Source organism: Macaca fascicularis, chromosome 11, assembly GCF_037993035.2.
Source record: "Macaca fascicularis isolate 582-1 chromosome 11, T2T-MFA8v1.1".
Lineage (NCBI taxonomy): Eukaryota > Metazoa > Chordata > Mammalia > Primates > Cercopithecidae > Macaca > Macaca fascicularis.
Genome location: NC_088385.1, coordinates 9,595,102 through 9,618,675, shown reverse-complemented (window position 1 = coordinate 9,618,675; position 23,574 = coordinate 9,595,102). Strand labels below are relative to the sequence as shown.

Below are 23,574 nucleotides of genomic sequence, written 5' to 3'. Positions count from 1 at the left end.
AGGACTCACTGCTGGACTCTAATCTGTCTAGGTGTTTTTGTGACTTGCAGAAATACCTCCACCTTGCCTGGGCCCGGGGCCACAGGAGACCCTGCAGAAGATGAAGAATGTTCTGGAACAATATAACAAAGACCTGCCCAGGCTGCCCCCAGCATCCAGCAACGTGAGTTTGCAGGACCCTAAGGAGCTCTCCTTCTGCTTGGAAGCTGAGGACGACTGGGAGGACCCAGAGGCCCTGAGCTCACTGCTGCTGTTCCTGAACGCCCCCGGGTACAAGGCCAGCTGACGTGGCGCTGCCATGGCTGAGCAGCGTGTTCTGCAGCTTTAGCGACGAGGAGCTGACTGGGCACCTGGCACAGGCCCGAGGGGTGGCCAAGAAAGCTGGCCTCGTCATGGCCCTGGCCAGGCTCTGCTTCCTCCTGGGGCGGCTGTGCAGCAGGAGGCTCAAGCTGTCCCAGGCCTGGGTGTACTTTGAGGAAGCACCGGGGGCCCTGGAGGGCAGCTTTGGGGACCTGTTCCTGGTGGTGGCTGTGTACGCCAACCTGGCCAGTATTTACTGGAAGCAGAAGAACCGAGAGAAGTGTACACAGGTGGTTCCCAAAGCTGTGGCCCTGCTCCTGGGGACGCCTGGCCACATCTGCAGCACTGAGGTGGAGGGGGAGCTCCTGCAGCTGGTGCTACGGTGGGCGGTGGGTGGCCAGAGCCTGCAGGCCGAGGCCCGGGCCTGCTTCCTGCTGGCCAGGCACCACGTGCACCTCAAGCAGCCCGAGGAGGCCCTGCCCGTCCTAGAGCGGCTACTGCTTTTGCACAGGGACTCGGGAGCCCCAGAGGCTGCGTGGCTCTCAGACTGTCATCTACTCCTAGCTGACATCGGCAGCTGCAAGTGCCTGCCCCACCTGGTGCTGAGCTGTGTCAAGGTGGCCTCATTGAGGGCACAGGACTCGCTGGCCGGCTCGCTGAGGAGCGTGAACCTGGTGCTCCAGAACGTCCTTCAGCCCCACAGCCTCCCCACTACCTCAGGCGAGCGCTGGCCTCCCTAACCCCGGGCACAGGCCAGGCAATGCGCGGACTTCTCCACGCCAGCCTGGCCCAGCTGTACAGCCACCGTGGCTACCACGGCCCGGCCATCACCTTCATGACTCAGGCGGTGGAAGCCAGTGCTGTTGCCGGAGTCCGTGCCATCATGGACCGCCTGGTGGCTGTGGCCTGGCTGCACGTGCTTCAGGGGCAGAGCCCAGCGGCCCTGAACATCCTGCAGTCTGTCCAGGATGCAGTGGTGGCCAGTGAGGACCAGGAGGGCGTGAATGCCAACATGGTGGCCGTGGCTCTGAAGAGAACGGGCCGGACGAGGCAGGCAGCCGAGAGCTACTACCACGCCCTACGGGTGGCTTGGGACCTGGACCAGAGGAGGAACCAGGCAGTGGTGCTGGCCAACTTCGGGGCCCGGTGCCTGCACGCGGGTGCCAGCAGGCTGGCCCAGCACTACCTCCTGGAGGCCATGAGGCTGTTCTCGAGGCTGCCCTGCAGGGAGTGTGGCCGGGACTTCACCCACCAGGGCCCGGCTCAGCAGGGCAAGGGCTACTACGAGTGGGCCCGTCTGGTCGCCGTGGAGATGGGCCACGTGGAGAGTGGGTACCCCGGGTTGTCCTGTGCACCTTCCAGGGCCACTCGGGTCAGGGCACACCTGGAATTTGTGATTCAGAAACAAGTGGTTTTTCCACCATCGAAAGTGCTGAGTCATGGCCAACAGCAGATGTTGGCAAGTGCCCTGGAGACAGGCCGTTCCCATGCAGGGCCAGGCCCTCTGTGCCTACTGGGGCAGCCAGCTCTTCCTGGTTTGCCCAGGGACCATCCTGCCTTGAGCACTGAAAGGCCTGCGTGCTGGGAATCCCTAGACATAACCCTGGGGTCGACGCAGGCTCTGCTGAGCTGGGACTTGGGGCCCCTCCATGAGCCAGGCCTGGAACGCCGGTTCTTGTGCCCATGTTATCTGCTTGGTATAGCGGCAGCCTGTGCACCTGTCATCCCACTTCACAGAGAACATGGGGCAGGTGATTGCCCAAAGCCGCAGAGCAGTTCATGCAAAAGCTTGTTGTGCAGAGTGTGCCAGGCCCCACCCACAAATGGGGCTTGTGGGGTCCTCAGGTGGCAGTGGCTGAATGTAGGAATGTGAGCTTCAGGCCAGAGAAGCCACAAAAGGGTGAGTGGCGTGATGGCGGGGCAGCACTTGGCCCCGGGTTCGGGAAGACTCTTCAGTCTGGGACCAGAGGGTTGATTGGATTTAGTCAAGTAATAGGTGATGGTGGTGGGGGCGGGGAGGGGCTGGTGGTGTAGCCTGTGTGAAGGCCCAGGGGTGAGCTAGTGAGGATGAGTGGCAGTGGGTGAATGGTGGTGAGTGAGCGGGAGTGTGAGCAGGGTTGAGTGAGTCGGGCTTACGCAGGGAGGTGCAGAGTTGGGAGTGGGTGGGTTGGGTGCTGGATGGTGAGAAGCTCTTCTGGAGAGCTAAGCAGGGCCTGGGGCCTTAGGCTGTGGCTTGGCCTTTTCCCCAAGAGCACTGGGGAGCCATGGAGTGCTATAGAACAGTCACTGCAGACTGAGCAGTGAACGGACAGTAGGTGGGCAGGGCTGTCCGAAATCTAGGCTGCAGAGGATAGATGAGGAAGTTGAGTCTAGGGAAATGGCCAAGACAATGGATGCTGTTGCGGATCCCCTCTGCCTTGCAGCGCTTTGTCCATCCTCCCAGGATGGACGTCATGGCATAGTGAGACTAGAGGTGCCTCCTGTGGCCTGGCTCAGAGCCCCAGGGGCTGTGGCTAAATCTGCCCATTTCCCAGCACAGGCCTGTCACCCACTCCTGGCCCTAGGAGGGATGAGATTTTGGAAAGGAGCGTGTGAAGGGGCCCCGGTCCCACACATCTGCCCAAGGAGGGGTGGGGGGTTCAGACCCAGGCTTCTTCCCCAGGGGCATTCTCTGACTGGAAGGAGACCCTCCAGGAACCCAGCGCCCAAGCCCCCACTGCGGGGAGGGGCACAAAGGGGGTGGGGTAGTAGGGCAGGGAGGGGGCACAGGGAAGCTGGCCCAGGGCCCCAGTAGCCCCTGTCCTTGGGATCATTTGGTTTCTTGGCATCAGATTCTTTGAGCTGCTGGGCCTGGGGTCGTCCCAGGGCTGCAGATGGCCCATGAGTCCCAGCTTGAGCCTCCCTTGTTGGGTGACACGTCTTCCCATCCCTGCCTGCACACCTCCCCAAAGGTCATCTCAACCCCAGCAGAGGCAGTACGTGCAGTCTGGGCTGTTCTTCCTACTAGGGTGGCTTTCGTCATCTGACCTCTGCCTGCCCCGAGTCTTCACTCTTGGCCTTCATCTGTCCCCTTAAATGTGACCACAGCAGCCACCTGTGGCTTCTTTCCACAGAAGACAGAGCCAGTTGTGTCACCTGCTTCCCTGGGGCAGGGTTTCAAGGTCTCACATCCCATATGTGGCCCACTTGGCTTCCCCCGAGCATCCTGATGTGGTGGGGTAACCATGACCCTGGCCACCCCACCCACAGGGCCCGGTGACATTGCTGCAGTTACACCTCCTCGAGTGTCGGGAAGAGGGAAGGAGCCAGATTCCATGGCGACCTGGGAGACTGGCTCCAGTCTTGGCCTCAGGTTCACAGAAGGAATACAGGCCAGTGTGCTAAAGCCATGCTTCTCAAAGTGTGGTGCCTGGACCAGGAGAGCAGCATCCATGTCACCTAGGAGCTTGTGGCAAGTGGGAGTTCTAGGGTCTGCCCCAGGCCTGTGGAGCCGGAAGTTCTGGGGGCAGGGCCAGCAAGCTATACAGACAGGCCTCTGGGTGACTGCGATGCCTGCACATCTCAAGAACCATCGGCCTAGATAGCCACTGAACACTAACGGCTCCTGGTGTGTCTGGAGAAGACACAGGCCATGTCTGGGAGGAGGGGAGATGGACTAGCACACTCCTCCTGCCACAGGGCAGCACGATGCTCGATTCCCTCAGAAGGATGTCCTTCATCTTTTCCATGCCGTGTGTGTTCACCCTGGCCCTCCCAGCAGCCTGGGAAGGGCAGAACACTGCACACACAAGAGGGCCGTTCCCAGTCCCCACATTCCAGATTCATCTGTCACCAGACCCAGGAGGAGGCAGACTGGTTCCAGGAGGATGAGAGCCCTTGTTCTGACACTGTGTCTGATTCCAGGGCCTACAAATCCGCTCTGGACTACACCAAACGAAGTCTGGGGATTTTCATTGACCTCCAGAAGAAAGAGAAGGAGGCGCATGCCTGGCTGCAAGCAGGGAAGATCTATTACATCCTGCGGCAGAGCGAGCTGGTGGACCTGTACATCCAGGTGAGTGGCAAGGGCTGCAGGAGGGCCCCTGTGCTGTTCACTCTCTGTCCATCCATCCATTCATCCTTCCATCATCTATTTACCTGTTCATCCATCTGTCCATTCATCCATCCTTTTATCATCCATCTATTCACCCATCTATCCATTCATCCTTCCATCATCTGTTTACCTGTGGGTCCATCCATCCATCATCCATCCATCCTTTTATCATCCATTCACCTGTCCATCCATCTGTTCACCTGTTCATCCATTTTCCCATTATCCATCCATTCAGCTGTTCATCCTTCTATCCATCCATTCACCTGTCTTTCCTTCCATCCATCTATCCACTCACCTCCTGTTCATCCTTCCATCATCCATCCGTCCATCCATCCATTCACCTGTTCATCCTTCCATCCATACATCATCCATCCTCCTCTTCATCCTTCCATCCATTCCCCCATTCGTCCATCCATCCATCTACCCACCAATCTACCTATTAATACATCCCTCCATTCATCTGTCCATTTATCCATACATTTGTCTATCCACCCATCTATCCATCCATATGTACATACATCATCTACCCTCCACCCATCCATACATTGTCTACCCACCCATACATACACACATCATTCTAACCACCCACCCATTCATCTGTCCATCCACCCAAGCATCCGTCTGTCCACACACCCATCCATCCATCCATCCACTCATTCCTAAGCCACTGCTGAGCATCTGTTGTATGCCTTTTCCCTCCGTCCAACTGGTTCCCTCATATCCTCCCCCAGTGGCCAGCATCTTCTCCCTGAGGGCAGAGGCGTGGCCCCTCAGTGCCCAGCACCTGCCGGTATACAGCACATGCTCAAATAATGTGGCCACTCAGTTAACACACAGAAGAACCTGCTCCAAGCGACACGTGGCACATCTCCTTACAAAATGCATCTATCGTAGCGGCTGTTTACAGAGGCTTTCCCAGACAGTGTGATCTGGAACAACTTGTGAAGCCCACGAACCTGGTGAAGCTTTCATCATTGAGCACGTGCTGTATACCTCCTTGAGCTGAGGAGAGGGATCAAGAGCTCATGGCCAAGAAGGGACCAGGCCCACCCACAAACACTGTTGGTGTGTGGCCCGGAGCTGTGACAGGGATGTGGCAATGCAGAAAGGAGCCAGGGGATGGGCTCCCAGCAATCTGGGGGCCACGGAGACTGGTTTGAGTGCAGGGAGAGTGGGCTAGGGGTAGCCCTGGTGGTAGGATTCACAGGTGTCGGGCTCCCGGGCTGCAGCTGCTCAGTCATCTCCTGTCACTCAGGTTCATCAGTTCATTGTCCTCATGCCAGTGGTGGGGGCAGCCCTAATGCCCAGGGTCTGATAAATGCTCAGGTGTACCTGCAGTGTGTGACAGGAAGGAGGCTGGCGAGGGTGGGCGTGGCCACCTCGCCAGGTGTGGGTCTTGAGGGAATTTCTGCCTCCTTTCAGGGGCACAGAATGTGGCCCTGTACACAGGCGACCTCAACCTGGGGCTGGAGCTGTTTGAGGCAGCTGGAGACATATTCTTCAATGGGCCTGGGAGTGGGAGAAAGCCGTGTCCTTCTACCGGGTGAGCTGGCCTGTGGGCTGATGTGGGTGAGCCTCAGGGGGGCACCTGGAGGGCTGAGGCACAGGTGTGGCAGGGCAGAGGCCTCGCACCTGGAGGCAGGGCCACCCATGCACATGCTTGGTTTCCTAGTGGTCTCACCAGGAATGATACTGACTGTGCCCCCTGCCCGGGACAAACGCTTGGAGCCTGGACATGGCAGTGGCCTTACCCTTGCACTTGATCTCAAGCAACCATGAGCAGGAAGTCCTGTCCCCATCTTCCAGATGAGGAAACTGAGGCTCAGGCACAGGGACATGTCAAAGGACACACAGCATGTCAGTGGGAGGCCCAGGACTGCATGCAGCCCGAAGCGGGGACGGCTTCTCCCTTCCTCTGAGCTCACGGTGTGGCTCAGCCCTGGGCACAGATAAATGTGGTGCTTTTAGAGCAGAGAGGAGTGCCGGCTCCCCCCAGTCACACCCCCGGTGCGCAGGTGGGAGAGGCTGGTCTGAGGCTGCCGGGTGTAGCTGGATGGGCCTCAGGTGACTCTTCAGCCCCTAACTTGAGCGTTTGACCCGTGCGTTATCCCAGAGCACAGAGCTGTGTCGAGATCCAGGGGTAGCTGGGGCGTGGGAAGCTCCAAGCACATGTTCGAGCTCTGAGGAGGGCGTTGGGCAAGGTGGGTGCCGCGGGAAGCCTGACCCCACCTGCCCGTGTGGTAGGACCGGGCGCTGCTCCTGGCAGTGACTACGGGGAACCATAGTCGGAGCAAGGCGGAGCTGCGGCTGTGCACAAGCTGGTGGCACTGCTGGCCACGCTGGAGGAGCCCCATGAGGGCTTGGAGTTTGCCCACATGGCCCTAGGAACCCCAGGAGGGCTTGGAGTTTGCCCACATGGCCCTAGCACTCAGCATCACTCTGGGTAAGTCCCCTGAGCCCCCACCCTGCCAGGAGCCACACTTTGCCAGAGCCCAGCCTCCAGGTCTTCAGGGCAGGAGCTGAAACACCTGCCAGATTTTCCTGGTCTCCTGTCCAGGCAGGCACATCTGCCCAGCTGGCTTCCCAGTCCAGCCGTGGGGCACATCCTGAGGTCTCTCACGCGGTGCAGAGCCCCCTGCCTGGCTGAGCTCTGCTTCCTCTGCCTCTTCCCGCTGCTGACCACAAGGGCTGCCCAGTGTGGCCTGTGCCTTCCAGACATGCCAGGCATCTCGTTGGTCCCTGTGCCTGGCTGAATGGCATATTCCCTTTCTCTTGTGCCCTTCCCACCCTCATCAACCACACGGCTCTCTGGCTGATGAAGTCCCAGTTCCCCTTCCAGCAGCCTGCCCCTTAAGGCTGGGCATCCCCTGGTGCTGTGCCAGGGTTGTCTGTCTGCCTCCAGACACAGGGAGCCCTGGGCAGGCCGCATGCACCAGCACCTTGTGCCCCGGGTCCCAGTACACAGTAGGTGTGCAGCTGTGTGGGAATGCATTCAATGCAGGCTCCACGGCACTCGCCCTGAAAACGGAAAGATATCGGAGACAGCCAAGGTGGGTTTGCACATCTGTGGGGGGACCTGGAGCTCAGGCACGCAGTGACTCCCCAGGGTAGGGGGCTCTGATTGTGACACACCCAGGAGTCGGATGTCACGTCTGTGGGTTGCCTGGAGCCCTGGTGCCCGGGAGCACCTGGACTGCATGGCTTTTGGGCTCCCCTGGTTAAAACCAGTGAGCAAAGGCAGGTGGCTATGTGTAGGCAGAGCTGGGCCATCCAAGTCCGACTTGCCAAAGCCTCACAGTAGACGGGGGCAGGCCTTATTAGTTCTGCTTTGCAGATGGGAAAGTGAGTCTGGGAACCTGGAAGGGACTGGGCAGAACTTCCCAGGTGACCACAGGTGCCTGGAGGCAAGCCAGGTGCTGCCCGAGGTCTGCATACCTGCTCCTGAGGGGCCTGTGCCCTGCCTGCCCCAGGGAGCCACGTCCTCACACCTGCCCCTTTGGCCTGCACCCCAGGGGACCGGCTGAATGAGTGCGTGGCCTACCACCGGCTGGCTGCCCTGCACCACCGGCTGGGCGACGGCGAGCTGGCGGAGCACTTCTACCTCAAGGCCCTGTCGCTCTGCAACTCGCCGCTGGAGTTCGACCAGGAGACCCTCTACTACCTGAAGGTGTACCTGGTGCTCGGCGACATCATCTTCTACGACCTGAAGGTGGGTGGGAGGGGCAGGGCTCGGGGTGTTCCCGGCCCCCTTGGAGTGGGATCTCCACCCAGACCCCAGAGTCCTGGGTTCCAGCCTTCCTTAGGAATGGCCCAGTGGCCTCCCTGGAGCTCTGCACCCAGCTGGAGGAGCCGGCAAGGTTAGCAGATACAACCCAGCTCCCAAGCTGGCCAGGCCCCACCCTCAAGAACTCAGTCTCAGCCAGGGAGGCTGACACATGAGCGGGCAATGGTGGCCTCTGGGTAAAGGGGGATCGTAGTCGGGAGGCCCACCTGGAGGAGGTGACACCAAAGCTGAGTCTTGACAGTCAAGTGTCAAGTTGCATTTAACAAAAACAGGGTCGGGGGGGAGGACACTTAGGAGGATGGCATCATCCTCATGTTGAATCCACATTGCAAGATCCAACCCAAATCCCAGCGCCTCCTCTAGGAAGCCTGCCCAGGGTGCCAGCCTGCACTGAGCAACTCCTTCCTGGAGTCCCGAGACACCTTGAATCTTCACATCACCCAGGAAGGGTGGGGTGGGGCCAGTGTCTTACCATGTGCTTCACAGACAGGGAAACCCCAGCGCAGGGCAGGCGCAATGGGGCGGGGCCCAAGCCAGCCAGACGGAGGCCTTGCTGGGTCGGGTCTGTCTCGAGGAAAGGTGCTGGGACCTGTACTCCCTCTGCCCCCAGTCCTGCAGGGGTGGAGAACTGGGACTGGCAGACTCAGACCTGGGATGTCTGCACCCCTCTGGCCAGCAGGTGCCCACCCCTCCTCAGCATCGCACCGGCACCGCATCAGTGCTCCTTATGGGCTGAGGGGCCAGGGCGCTCCAGTCCAGGGACCGAGATCTTGGGGGCCTTAGAACAACATGAGGAGCAGGGGCAGCCCTAAGACCCCACCCCGAATCCCCCACCACAGGCCTGGGGCTGCCCGGGAGGCCCCCGCCCAGTGCTGGCGACACCTGGTGCTCAGAAGCTGTCCCGGTGGCCTCCCAAGTCCCAGCCAGACAGGGAGGTGCCAGGTGTCAGGCCCAGAGGGACGCTGTTCACTGCTCAGGGGCTCACCTGGAATCCAGGGGACGGGCCTCCCAGAAGAGGCCTTTCTCTCTCTTGGTCAAGCCTGCCGCGCACTCCGCCTGCCCAGGAGGAAGGAAAGGGCCAAGTAGTACCTGAGAGGCCAAAGTCCACGGCTAGGGTCGAGGGGCACAGCCCTCTGGGCCTCATTGTGACTATGCTGTCAGCACAGGCCAGCTTCCCACAGGAAGGCCCCCTCGGAATTCCCAAGGGAGGCTGTCTTTCCAAGGCCACGCCCTCCTCCTTGTATAGGAGGCTCTGGACCCAGGGCCCAGAGGAGTGGGAGAGAAAGCCGGGCTGGATGGGGCCTGGAAGGCTGGCAGAGAGGCAGGGGTAAATGGGCATCCTTGCCGATTGCCTCTAAAATGGGGTCCCCTTTAGTCTACACATGAGAGTGAGCCCTGGAATAGGGTGGATTAGGTGTGTCCTGGTTCAGCCTGCCACTCACTAGCTGCTGCACACACTACAGGCACACTGAAATGCACAGACACATACACACTCAGGCATATACACACACACACACACACACACACACACACACACACACACACACACACACACACACACACAGGCCTGCCTGCACTGAGCAACTCCTTCCTGGAGGACACACACACGCATACGCAGAGACATATGCTTTGGCTGGCTCCTTCCTGTTCACTTGGGATGCCCCCACTCCTTCAGGAAGCCCTTGCCTCCCACCCCTGGCTGAGTCTGGGCCCCCCACAGGCTTCTGGGCTTCCCTCTACCACAGCCCGGGCCACCCTGTATGGTCAGTGTTCACTCCCAGGTCCCTCAGCCTGGGAGCAAGGATGTTAGGCTCAGCCATACACCCAGCACAGAGTCCAGTGTTCGGCTGGGCGGTGACTCAGGGCCTTCTCACGCCCCTGCTCCGTGTGTGGGGCGGGGCAGTCAGGGAATGGACTGCTGCATCTTGGACTTTGTCCTTGGCCCTGGGAGCCATCTTGAGATGGTAAAGGGGGACAGGCCAGGCACGAGTCTTCGGTCCCTTGGGTGACCCCCATGTGGAGGAGGCACGTGGGGAGAAGCCGGGTGGGGGATGGGACGGTCAAGGAAGAGGTATCGGAGGCCAACCCAGGGATGGTGAGTTTGAGCCAAAGATGCATTGAAAACAGGAGTGGATGTCTGGGGAGTCACACTCTGTCAATATTTCAGGGAACATTGCCAGAGAGGACACCTGGGAGATGGTTTTGTACCTGGCCTGGCCAGTGGAGGGCCTGGAAATGGTCAGCAAGGACAGGGGCCAGAGGGGAGCCTGGGTCACTCAACGCTGTGCCCCTGCTGGGGCTTGGAGCCATGGGTCCTGCATGGAACTCTCAGAGCAGGCAGGATCGGCCCTGACCTCAGCCCATGGGGAAAGCAGCCACTGCCTGCAGAGAGGGTGGGACTGGGGCAGGAGGCTTGATGTGAGTGGGGGCGTAGGGACAGTCAGGAAGTATTCCAGGGGTGTCAGGGTCATCCCCACCTCCTGCAGCTGAGACCACAGCAGTGCCACAGGCTTCAGGGCTCATGGGGTGAGCCAGGATTGGCTGGACATATGGAAGGACCCGGAGACAGGAACGGCCTCTGGGAAGACAGACTCTGAGTCCCCCTTTTGCTGAGCATGGCCTGTGCCCTTCAGGACCCGTTTGATGCAGCCGGGTACTACCAAGCTGGCACTGGCAGCCACCGTGGACCTGGGCAACAAGAAGGCACAGCTGAAGATCTACACGCGGCTGGCCACCATCTCCCACAACTTTCTCCTGGACCGCGAGAAGTCGCTCTTCTTCTACCAGAAGGCCAGGACCTTCGCCACAGAGCTCAACGTCCGCAGGGTCCACCCGCCTCCTCTGCCACTCTGCGGGTGGGCCCCCTTAGGTTGGCCCCCAGCCACCCTCGCTGAGGACAGCATCTGAGGGAGTGGGTTTTGTGCAAGGAGGGTGGTCTCCTGCCTCTCCTGGTGTCTCCCGTGGCTCATTTTCTGGGAAATGGAGGCATGAAAGCAGGGGTCAAATAGCAATAAAGGTTTTTTTTTTTTTTTTGTTTCTGCAATAACATACCGAAGTCCCCAGGGCATCCTTCCCTGTGTGCTTCCTGGGGTGTGTCTACTAGGGGCCAGCTCCTTCCCTGGTAGCAGCCCTCTGATCTTGGGGATGAGAAGGACCCTGAGTCCAACAGACCTGGGCCAGGTCACCATGAGCCTCGGTTTCCTTGGCGGCCAGAGGGAGATGGTGGTGGAACTCCCTGGGCAGCTCCCTGCTCAGAGCTTTTGCTGTAGGTCTCATGCCACCCTTGCCTTTAACCTTCAGGCCACTGTGCCCGGATGTGGGGGCTGCTAGTGCCCCTGTTCACCATTGAAGAAACAGAGGCACAGAGAGGTTAAGTGTCTGGCCCACCGTCACACAGCAGGTAGGGGCGGAGACACAGAGCCCAGTACACTGACCAACACACCACCCTGCCAGCCTGCTGCCAGGAAGGTGTCCCCCATTAGGACCCAAGGTCAGCTCCTGATCCTCTTGTGGTGTCAGGAGAGCGACAGGCCAGTGAGGGTGGCCCCAGGGATCCCTCATTCAGTGTCCTCTGCTCCCAGACTTGGCTGGGCGGAGCCTCCCAGTCCCACCTTTGGCCACTGGTCAGCCCTGCGGGAAGTGAGATGCAGTGATCTACACAGACTGCCTGTGTAGACGCTGCTGTCTAGTGTTGAAAGCCTTATCTGGGCTGCCCCCCAAGTCGTCCCCCACATACCCCTCCTCTTCCGGCCCCCGGCCCTCATCCCAGTCCCAGGAGTCCCAGGTTTTCCTTCTTGGACTCTCTTGGCCCCAGGGAACACGGCTCACACGGTCTCTTTGCCAGTTTACAGCAAGGAAACCGAGGTTCAGAGACTGTGGGTGTCCCACGTGATTCTCACATCCACTGCACTCTCCCAGGCCCCTCTTTTAAACACTTTAAATGACCAGGCCCCTCTTTTAAACTCTTTAAATGAGGTGACATTCACATCGCATGTGATTAACTATTTCAACGCAAATCATGTGGTGGCATTTGTGCATTCACAGTCCTGTGCAACCACTCCCGCCATCTAGTTTCAAAATGTTTTCATCTCCCCAGAAGAAACCTCCCATCCTCACTAAGCCGTTACCCCTCCTTGGTATCCCCCAAGCCCCTCGTTTAATGGAAGGGGAAACTGAGGCCCGGAGAGACTTGCCAGTGGGCAGAGCTCTGAGAAGGAATCAGGCACCCATCTGCTGCTTCAGTCCTGGGTTGGTTTTCCACCCAGCAGAGGTGACAGAGCCTGGAGGTTCTGGGAGCGCCACAGGGGAGCCCCATGCTTGCAGCCAGAGCCCTGCCCCGAGCCTCCCCACCAGAGGGCAGCAGAGAGCTTTCCAGAGCCGGCCGCGGGGCTGGCGGGAAGCAGCGGGTCAGAGCTGCTGACAAACCTCATGTTGACCCCAGATCGCTGTCTCTGTGGGTTGAGCTTGGGAATTGGAGGCCGCCTGATTGGAAACATGAAGACGGCTCGGCCTGGCTGGAGCAGCGGGAAGCGCCGTCACGTTTACTGAGGACACAGACCTCCTGCCCGCTGGGCCTACAGCCATTCTTCTCAGGGTGGGGTCCGCAGGTCCGCGTTGCTCTCAGCAACAACAGAGTCCGGGGGACTTTGGAACTGTTCCTCCCCATCTCCACCCACCCTGGCTGGTGCCATGAGGGGCCTGGATCCTGGGATCCTGTTCCTCTTGGGCAGCAGAGACTGGGGGACCAGAGGAGATGATGGGTCTTCAAGCCCCACATTCAAACCCCAGCCCACCACTCACAGTCTGGGGGTGCGGGGTGAGGGAGTTGATTTCTCTGAACCCCAGTTTGGTCACCACTAACATGAGGCCGACCTACTGGGGCAGAGTGCCAGCCCCAGGGCTAATAGAGGCCTATTTCCTACTGACAATACTTCTTACTCCTAGGAACAGCTCCAACAACCACACACTAGAGAACATTCAACCCAGGCCAACTTGTCAGAGGCACGTGAACCAGAGCAACTCCATCTTGAATGGGGGCTGGGTAAAGGGAGGCTGAGACCTGCTGGGCCGCATTTCCAGGAGGCTAGGCATTCTTAGTCACAGGATGATATAGGAGGTCGGCACAAGATACAGGTCATAAAGACCTTGCTGATAAAGCAGGTTGCAGTACAGAAGCCGGCCAAAGCCCACCAAACCCAAGATGACCACGAGAGTGACCTCTGATTGTCCTCACAGCTCATTATGTGTTAATTATAATGCATGAGCTGCTAAAAGACATTCCCACCAGCGCCATGACAGTTTACAGATGCCATAGCAACATCTGGAGGTTACCCTACATGGTCTCAAAAGGGAGGACAAACTCTCAGTTCTGGGAATTGCCCACCCCTTTCCTGGAACACTCATGAATAGTCCAACCCTTGTTTAGCGTATGATCAAGAAATAACCATGAAAATGGGCAACCAGCAGCCTTTGGGGCCACTCTGCCTATGGAGCAGCCATTCTTTTTTTTTTTTTTTTTTTTTTTTTTGAGATGGAGTCTCGTCTCTGTTGCCCAGACTGGAATACAGTGGCGTGGTCTTGGCTCACTACAACCTCCGCCTCCAGGGTTCAAGCGATTCTCCTGCCTCAGTCTTCCTAGTAGCTGGGACTACAGGCACCTGCCACCACACCCAGCTAATCTTTTGTATTTTAGTGGAGACAGGGTTTTGCCATGTTGGACCAGGCTGGTCTCGAAGTTCTCACCTCAGATGATCCACCTGCCTCGGCATCCCAAAGTTACGGGATTACAGGAGTCGGCCACTGCGCCCAGCCAGAGTAGCCATTCTTTTAATTCTTTTCTTTCCTAATAAACTTGCTTTCACTTTATGAACTTGCCCCAAATTCTTTCTTCTGTGAGATCCAAAAACCCTCTCTTGGGGTCTGGATCGGGACCCCTTTCCAGTAACTTACTTAACCTCTCAGACCCTTCATCTCTTCATCTATAACCAAAGACAAAGCCTCCCCCGAGGTTCCAATAGTGAGGAGAGAACGCATGGGAAACGAGGGGCACGGAGTTGGTGTGCAGAACCAATGTCACAGACTGGCTGTCAAGCCACTGTCATACTGGAAGTAATATGCTCTCGCCCACGAGTTATGAAGAACAATATCACAGGGGGTTGTGTACCTTCTCTGGTAGTGGGAGTAGCATCATCATCTCTTTTAGATGACAGGAACAATATCACAGGTTGGGTGTACACACCGTGTTTTTGGAAGCAATGTCATTCTCTCTTCTAGGTTTTACGATTCATATCACAGGCGGGGTGTACACCCCTTGTTATATTGTATGGAATCTCAACCTCTTTCAACCTGTATCTTTAGAACAATATCCCATGGGGGTTGTAAACCTCTTCAATATTGGTAGTAACGCCATCTTCTCCTTTCCTGGATATAAGAAACAGTATCACAGGAGGGGTGTACACCCCTTGCAATATTGGTAGTAATATCACCTCTCCCCTGTGGATATTAAGGACAAAATCCCAGGGTGGCTGTAAGGTTCCTACTTTATTGGGAGTAATATCGTCCACTCACCCCCTGGATAAGAGGAACCATATCACAGAAGAATTGTCCACCCCCTTCGATATTGTCAGCCGTGTCATCTCCTTCCCGCCTGGATATTAGGAACGATACCCCAGGGTTGGGGGCGGTGTACACCCACTGCAGTATCGAAAGTAAAATCAGCCTCTTTCCCGCTGGATATTAGGAACTCTATCACAGGTGTGTGTATACCTTCTGGGATATTGGGAGTACTATCAGCCTCCACCCCGCTGCATATTAGGAACAATATTCGGGGGGCAGTGTGGTTACACCCCCTGCGATACTGAGAGCAATATTCTTCTCTTTCTCCTGTACAGTAGGAACTACATCACAGGCATCTGTACACCTGTGATATTGGGATTAATGTTATCCTCTCCCCCACTGAATATCAAAAACAATATCACAGAAGGGTGTACACTCCCTGTGATATGGCCAGTAATATCATCGTCTCTACCTTTGGATAGGAGGAACAACATCACAGAGGGTGTGTACACTGCCCTGCAATATTGGGCATAATGTTATCCTGTCTTCCCCTGGATATTAAGAACAATATCCCTGGTGGTGGGGGGTGGAGTACATTAAGAACAGTATCACTGGGTGGGGGTACACCCCCTGCGATATTGGGTGTAGTATCATCCTCTCTTCCCTAGGATATTAACAATATCACAGGAGGGGTGTAGAGCCACGGCCCCTGCATGTTTGGGAGTAATAGCCTCTTCGACCTGTGGCCTTTCTATGGAATCTCCTATGATGGCCTGATAAACAGTGTCTGACAAAAAATTGGCTGGCCGGGGTAATGCTGCACCACGTGCGGGGTGCGAGGGTGGAAGCACATGTGGACATCTACAAGGTGCTGAAGGAGAGTGAAGCCAGCGATGACCGGACCCTAATGGCATTCAACGAACAGGAGTCAAGCGCGGGGCCCAAGGAAGTCCAGGAAACGAGCTGGGGCCAGCCTCGGCAAGGCCAGCATAGCACTAGGGAACGCAACAGGGAAAAGCCCAGGAGAGAGATGGCCCTCAGCTCAAGTGGGAGGCACACGAGGCTTCAGCTGACCTCACGGCCCCTCTGCTCCCTTCCCTGCACTGGAACTCAGTTCTGAAGGAAGAACCCGGAGCAGAACTACTGTTTTCTGAGGTTCTGTGCCAAGCTGAACTAAGGAGTCTTCAACAGGGCTGGGAGTTTTCACCGCAAACTCTGGAGCCCTTCTGGATGTGAACATCTAAGGTAAAGGCCAGCGGCTGCTCTCCAGGAAGCGCCAGGCGGCCAAGCCACTGACGTGACCCCACGTGCCAAAGTGGCCACCATCCCGTCTGCAGCTGAGTGAGGACCCTCTCTGCAGCAAAGGCCTGTGGAACTACCTGACCATAGAGGTGGGTCAGCTTATCAGGGACTGGAGGGGCCACCATGCGGGTGTCAGCACCACGCCCATGACCGGCAGAATCCACTCCCCCCACAGCACATGTTGGTGAAGCTGCCTGCCAAGGAGGGCATGATTTCAGCTCTCTAAAGAACCTCTCATCTCACCAGGAAGGCTATGGTTCCAGGCAGCGGCCCCCAGTGGGCCCGGCTCTGTCCCAGAGCTCGTAGGTACCAGGCACTCAAACCCCTTCCTGCAGGATCCCACAGCTGGCCCTGCAGCCTCGCTAGTCAATGCAGGCAGGAGAGGCCGGCTCCAGAGAAATGGTGCTTACGCTCCCCTAGTCTAGGTGGCATAGAAACAGGACCCCAAGGACTGGATATATCATCTCGCTTTCAATCAATAAAGATAGGCTCTCCCTAAGGCAGAGAAGTTAAAATTTACCCCGTTCTGGCCAGTGTGACCGACATAAAGCCAAGCTAGCAAAGGGTTGGGGGGAAAGAGTAATAATAAATCTGGCTCATTCTTAGCACAGAAGAAACAAGTTGCTAAAATAAGGGAAAGAAAGCAATGGGAGGAAACGGGGTTCTCTTACCTGGACAACAGCATTCAGGCCAGTGTCCGCGCCCAGGCTTATTTCTGTGCCCGGGACATTGTTGCTAATCGTGGCTGGCACCACAAACGGGGGATGCAAAGCTCCTGATGGTGGCTTCCTACCTTGGCCATGTCGCACGCGCTCTTGTAAGCCTGAAGCAGCGGGGCCAAGCCGTTAGCGGGGGTGCCGGGTGCTCACCTGCCAGCCCCAGGGCCTGCACTGAGGTCCAGGAAGCGACAGGAGGGGCCTGAGTCACCAGGGGAAGCCCATTCATGCGGGTCAAGGGGCCCAGGGAAGCTCTGGAGGCTGTGTGGGAGCAGGACAGGCCTCAGCAACACAGGAGGCTGCCTGGGCACAGCCCAGGTCCTTGTGAAAGGGGAGGCCTGCAGGCAGCACAGCAGGGTGGGTGTGAGGCAAGCAGCAGAGCAGGTTGCAGGCAGTGGCGAGTTAGTCACAAGCGGGACAGCTCAGCTCTCGGCATCTCATTGTGGGTAAGGGAGGCCAGGGCGGTCAGGACGTTTAAAGGCAAAGCCAGTCCTGTAGCTTTCTGCAGGCAGGCAAGGATGAGTGGGATGGGGCCCACAGCTGTAAGGACCACACCAAGTGACCGCCGTCATCGTGCAGAGGCGGCCTCCACGCACAGGCAGGGAAGGAGGCAGGCAGCTGGATTACCGGTGGGCCACACTCAGCCCCTGGCCGCATCTCTGCTCTCTGGCGGGAGGCTGCCATTTCTGCCCTCGGGAAGCCGCACACAAAGCCACACACGCGAGCAAGAACCTGAGTTGCTGCTCTGGGGTTCCACTGGGAAATGGGCTCTGGTGTCAGAACTGGGAGCCGTTCTCAAGCCCGTGTGCCCCGGGGTTTTTCAGACTCCACCTCAGGGTGTTAACCAAGGTAACAGTAGGACAGGTCCACACGCCTACTGTTCCCACGTCCAAGCAGCCCCACACAGCAAGGTGTTTTGTCATCCACTTGGTGGCAAAACCAACTATTTATGGACTTGGATGTGTCCCTCTTACTGTGAATATCCCCACATCTGCTGCAGAAATGCTACCTTTGGGACACAGGGTGGGGCCCACATGTCCCCGGGAGAGTTGGACACTGAGTGACCCAGGCTCTGCAGCCCTGGTGCAGCCCAAAGCATCCCAAGGCCAGGAGCCCGTGTGGGCTAAGGGCTTCGGACAGTGAGTGGAGATCCGTGGCAGGTGAGTTCACAGCGTGGTGGGTAGGAGGGTAAGGTGGGTGCGTCAGTGCTGGGTGACCACGAGGTGAGCTGTGAACAGGGACCCCCGTGCCCCATGGCATGGCCTCCACGTCCACCCAGGCTCAGCACATGCCCAGCTCTTGGGCTGCTCTGTACAGGCTCTGGCCATGGCAGTCTTTGCAGGACTTCAATCCAAATGCCAGCCTGCTTCCCAGCCAGAAACACTCATCTGGGGATACTCGCTGGCCTGGTGCCCAGGATGTGGCCCCCTCAGCACCACCATGTGGGGGGCTGCTCTTATGCTTTTCAGAGAGGTGATGTCACTCCTTTACTGTGGAATACCCTAGCTCAGGACTGACCAAGACTGGCTGCGGGGAGCTGGCTGCTTCTCCAAGAAGCTCTGGCTGGAAGCCAGAGGGTGTGGGTGACCCGGGGCCAGGAGGGGCCTGAGGCAGACAAGAGGGCAGGTGGGGGGGTCTCAGCTCCTTAACTCCACATTGAAATCTGTGGGAATGGCCACATTGCTGCAAATCCTCGCTCCCCTCTTCCCTATCGCTCTTTTTCCTTCCTCAGTCTCCAAAAAAGGGGAGGGAAGATTCAAGACAGGGGAGACCCTGCCCAGAAAAGCACAAAACTCTCAAGACCAAACACAGCCGGGCCCCTGGGTCTGTGGTGGGGCCACTATGACAAGGAATTACAAGGCTGTGGTCACCGCCACCTTCGCGACACCTGACAGCAGCATGGCACCCACCTACTGTGTTTCTGATGTGACCTGATCAAGCTTACAGGACAGAGTAATGCACCAGCCAGCGCTAAGGAATGAAAGGAGTCCAACGGAAACTCCCTGCAGCCATATCCTGAGAATGTGTAACACCTGCTCTGAGGTATTTCATTCATTCCGTTCTGCCCGGAAGACCCACTCCCCAGCACCGCATAGATTCTGAGGGGCTGTGGTGTCAGCTAAGCATCAATGCTGGCAAGAAGCAAATCATCAGTGAGGATGAGGATGAGGACACACGTGTCCAAAGCAGATGATGACTTCAGCACATTAGATCCGCCCAGGGCTTCTGAAGTGCAACACAGCCAGGTCCTGAGCCAGACGCCTACTATGGAGCTTGCCCTGTGCTTGGAGGAACTTTCCGCAGCGTCCCTTGTCTCCAGTCCCAGGTGCTGGGAGCATCCCTTCTCCCAGTTCTAACCAGAAACCTCCCTGGACGGTGCAAACATCCCCTGGGGCACAATCACGCCATGAGAATCACCAAATTGACTGAACAACTGTAGCCATCCACAGACCGCAAACATAAATGCTGCCCAGGGCCAGGCCAGGAGTCATGGGTCACAGAGGGTGTGGCCAGACAGGGAAGAGACGCTCACTCCCACACGTCCTCAGCCTCTGACGGCTTCAGGACAGTGGCTGGAGTGACCTGGAGTCACCCACGTCAAGTCGCCTCATGCCCTCATTTTTCGAGTTCGCCACCAGCTCCTGTTCTACGGCCAGACGAGCCCAGTTCAGACCCAAATTCAAACCTTCTCAGGATTCACCCTGTTTGGCCGTCAGTAAACAGGGCTCTGGAGAAAACAGCTGCCATGTCCACATCTCGGTCCCTCTCCCTTCAGGGGTCCACAGAGGGATCCTCGGTGGCTTTCTCGTCCCTGCCAAGACTCCTGAGCAGCTGCAGCATTTGCCAGGGTGGCCTCGATCAGCTCAGCCGGTGTCACTCACCCATCACGAGACTAGAACCACAGCACTCCCAAGACAGCCTCATTCCTCGGAGCTCAGGATCAGAAGGGCAATGAGGACACACATACACACTAAGGTGGCTGTGCCTGGCCAACGGGAGGCTCAACTAACTACACGCTCCAGTTCTTTCTCTATTGTAATCAGTTAACTTAAGGTCCGACAGTGGCTCATCCCTGTAACCCCCGTGCTTTGAGAGGCCAAGACAGGGGGATTGCTTGAGCCCAGAAGTTTGAGACCAGCCATGACAACACAGGGAGACCTCATCTCTGTAGAAATACAAAAAATTAGCCACGCATGGTGGCATGCACGTATAGTCCCAGCTACTCAGGAGGCTGAGGTGGGAGGATCGCCTAAGCCTGGGAGGTCGAGGCTGCAGTGAATCATGATTTCACCACTGCACTCCAGCCTGGGAAACAGAGTGACACCCTGTCTCCAAAAAAAAAAAGAAAAAAAGAAAACAAAATTTTTTAACCTAGCTTTCAGAAACTCTAATGAATGAAAAACTGAATTTAAAACAATCGCATAATAAATCACACAGTCCCTCAAAGCGGGTGGAACTGACCATTTGTGGGGTGTTTGCCTCACGTGTTTTGGTTTTCAAATTTTGACCCTACACGTTTGTTACATATTTACAATCTAAAAAAAAAAAAAAAAAAACAAAAAAAGTTAATTATTGCAGAGGACGCTGGAATTAAAGAGAGATTTTCTTCCTGAATGAAAGTGTACATCACATACCACAAGCATCTATGCTTTGTGTGGAAACTTGAAAATAAAAAGTCACAGGGAGATCAACACCAGCTTTGTCCCACATCTTCAGATGCTCAGCTAACTGCAGTGACTGCTCTCAAATTCTCCACCCATTCCCTCTGGGCAAGTGCCAATTAGGTAACGATTAGGGAAAAAAGAAGCTTCAATCCCTCCCATTGCACACCCAACTTTCACAGACCCAAAAATCCAGCTAAAGCTGGTGAAAGAGCAGTAAAAGCCATGCTGGAATCCCCTCTGTGAAACAGACACTCATGTTCACGTTCCCAGCATGAAGGTCAGCCCAGAGCCGGGCTGGACCCACAGCAGCAAAGCCGTGACGCCCGTCACCAGGATTACTGAAGCAATGCCTATGTCAGAGATTAGTGACTGCCAAAAATAAGGTGAAAGTTGCCCCCAAAGCCAGTGAACACGGGAAAACCTGGGCAGGTTTCCTTCACAAAGAAAGTTTAAGACACTCAGAAAAGCAAGAAACGAGTGCTAAGCATTTCTAACCATATGAGCTGTATGTTAAAAGCTTATTTTAACTACCAGCGCTAGAAATAAGTTGCATGCCAAGGGTTTACAAAAAAAAAAAAACTTTGAAAGATATTCGTGAGAACTAAGTCGCACAAGAAAAATCAAAACTTGAGAATTTCTGAAAAATTTTAGACATCAAGTTTTAAAAAAATGAAATGCTTCCTGCGTTAGGTACGGATCTTGAGATTCCCACCTGAATCACCAAGTGTGACACACAAACTTAAGGATAGGCATATATTTCTTTTAGCCCGGAATCGCGGTATGTGCCTGTGGTCCCAGGTACTCGGGAGGCTGAGGTGGGAGGATCACCTGAGCCCAGGAGGTCGAGGCTGCAGTGAGCCGAGATCACACCACTGCACTCAAGCCTGGGTGACAGAGTAAGACCTTGTCTCACAAAGAAAAAAACTAACAGAAAAGTTTGTTTCATTATTGTCTCTTGGCAAAAAAACTAAACTAGCCCCAATATTGCCTTGGATGTAACTGAACATCCCCAGTTTACAAACGGGAAAATGAGGTCAACAGCCAAGACCAAAGAGACAACAAATGCAATGGTGCGTTCAGGACAATGACTACAATTATAAAATATTCAGTTCAATTTCTACCCTCAGCATCAAGGTAGGGGCTCCTCATAATGGGAATTGGAGGCTCAAAGAAAATTTAGGCTCAACATTTAAAAAAAAAAAAAAAAGCGGATTTTAATGCTGGTGCAATCACAGGAGACTGCGGCCCAGCCATCCTCAGCGCTGCAGGTACTCACGGGCACACCCGGGGTCTTGGCCACGCTAAGTCCGGGCCGGTGGCCACACAGAAGAGGCGATATAACTTTTTTGGGAGTGAGATCAAAAATGTTCAATCTAAAAACCTACTTTTCCAGGGGGGAGAAAAGAACGAGAAGCTCTCATTCAGGGTATTTGTAAAAGCCTGTTTCCAGCGCACTGGTAGATAAAAAGGGCCGGGGCCCTCGGGTTAGCCTCAGCGGGCGCCGGCCTGGCAGGGCGCACTGGGACTTACCTCAGTGATAGTGTTCAGGGCTGTGCCTGCCCCATGCTGAAATCCGAACGCGGCACATTGCTCGACACAGTAGCGGGAACCATGACCATGGGCACACAGAACTCCTCGTACTTCTCCCGGACGGCCGACAGCTCCAGGAGTCCCATTTAAATTGACCCAGTATCTGCACGCTGGCTGCTGAGAGGCCATGGTGTGGAACGGCCAGGACATCGCTTAGTCATAGGGGGCACAACACCACACTTGCCACTCCTGTGCTTCTATTTCATCAAACCCTATTTTCTCCTGAATATTGACCATAGCAAAGTCATTAGCCTTGGAGATGCATTTGAAACATCAACTTGCTTTGTTCAAGAGGTTTAAGACACACTTAAGTCTTTCTTGCCATGCTCAACACACTCGGCTGGCCCTCTCTGAAGTGTTTCTGGAACAAAAGCCTTGGCCTGCTGCGTGAACATTCACACTGAGCACACTGTGGCGAGGCCGCTTGGCCAGCCAGCAGGGGGCAGAAGAGAGCCACAAGTGCCACGTGGGGTCCCTGCAAACTGCGCCTCTCTCCCTCAATCAAGGGGGGTGCCTCCTGCCCATCCAGCGGCTTCCTCCAAGGCCTCTTCAGCTGCCACAGCACTGACTTCAGACTGCTCAGCCAACGGGGTAACAGATTCAACAGAGTTTCATGTTGTTAAAGGAAAACTTCTGTTACCAGGCAACCTTAATATCAGATTCAAGGTAAAATAACCAACAAGATTGTTTCCAAACCAACATGCTACTAGTGCCTTATCCTTCAATGCTGCTTAAACACGAAGTATGAGGAAAAAAGAGCATGGCACTTACTTCTTAAAAAATAACACCTCTTCTAGGTTCATGTTACCCATATCATAAAGACTTAGAACTGTGGATTCCCTACAGAAACGTGGAGTGGGGGTGGATCCCCACCGCTGACCCAGCCTCCCCCCAGCTCAGTCACCCCCCTCACCATGGGGTTCACACCTCTCCAGGCCCTGTCACCTCAACAAGGAAAGGTGGCGTCTCTGAGATCTCTTCACAGGGAGCACCTGGGAGCTAGAGAGACACACAGACACACCCATAACCGCTTTAAAATCCTGAAATGCAATACATATTCAAGGACTTCATTATTAGTTTTTTAAAACTGTAAGAACAGAGTGAGCCTGGTTTTAACCTCTCTGCCACAATAACACCGTGTACATCTGTCTTTTACTGTTTGTTCCTTCTCCAGCAGCTGCTGCCTGGCTGGCCAACTGAAGAAGAGCCTCTGGTACTCTGGGAGGAGGCCCTCGGTAAAAGCGTGAGCACCACCATCACGTCTCAGGACGCCGCACACCTTAAGGTCACCCACAGACCGCCATTCCCAATGCCTAGAAGGCACTGAAGGGGTCCCTCCTGCTCTTTGTAAATGTTAACTCTCCTAAGCTATGTTGTGTTGAAAAATTTTAACTGCAGTCCACACATACTTCTTTGTTTCAGTCTTGTTTTTATCCTAGAAGCATATTATTATGGAAAATTAAGTTTGCAAGGTTGAAGGGTTTTCTGAAAGTCGACTTCTAATCCTGGAAGAAAAAAAAAAAATGGGCCAGATGTGGTGCTCACGCCTGTAATCCCAGCAGTTTGGGA

At 55.9% G+C, this 23,574-nt stretch overlaps 2 protein-coding genes across 11 annotated transcripts in view; both read left to right on the top strand.

The window, feature by feature from the left end:
- Window positions 1-4,340, top strand: part of LOC135966377 (SH3 domain and tetratricopeptide repeat-containing protein 1-like) — a 45,986-nt gene extending 41,646 nt beyond the window's left edge. For 3 of the 5 annotated variants that reach the window (XM_074005873.1, XM_074005874.1, XM_065525146.2), the window contains one exon: window positions 51-1,724. In XM_074005873.1, the coding sequence (XP_073861974.1) occupies window positions 393-1,040 (648 nt within the window). In that variant the 5' untranslated portion in view covers window positions 51-392 and the 3' untranslated portion in view covers window positions 1,041-1,724. Of the gene's footprint in view, window positions 1-50; window positions 2,870-4,203 lie in introns of those variants that run through there. The other 2 variants (XM_074005872.1, XM_074005871.1) reach the window with 2 other exon arrangements.
- Window positions 3,651-23,574, top strand: part of LOC141407972 (SH3 domain and tetratricopeptide repeat-containing protein 1-like) — a 217,533-nt gene continuing 197,609 nt past the window's right edge. For 3 of the 6 annotated variants that reach the window (XM_074005880.1, XM_074005878.1, XM_074005875.1), the window contains exons 1-3: window positions 3,651-4,354; window positions 5,816-5,936; window positions 7,906-8,102. In XM_074005880.1, coding sequence (XP_073861981.1) covers window positions 3,932-4,354; window positions 5,816-5,936; window positions 7,906-8,102 — 741 coding nt within the window. In that variant the 5' untranslated portion in view covers window positions 3,651-3,931. The other 3 variants (XM_074005877.1, XM_074005879.1, XM_074005876.1) reach the window with 3 other exon arrangements.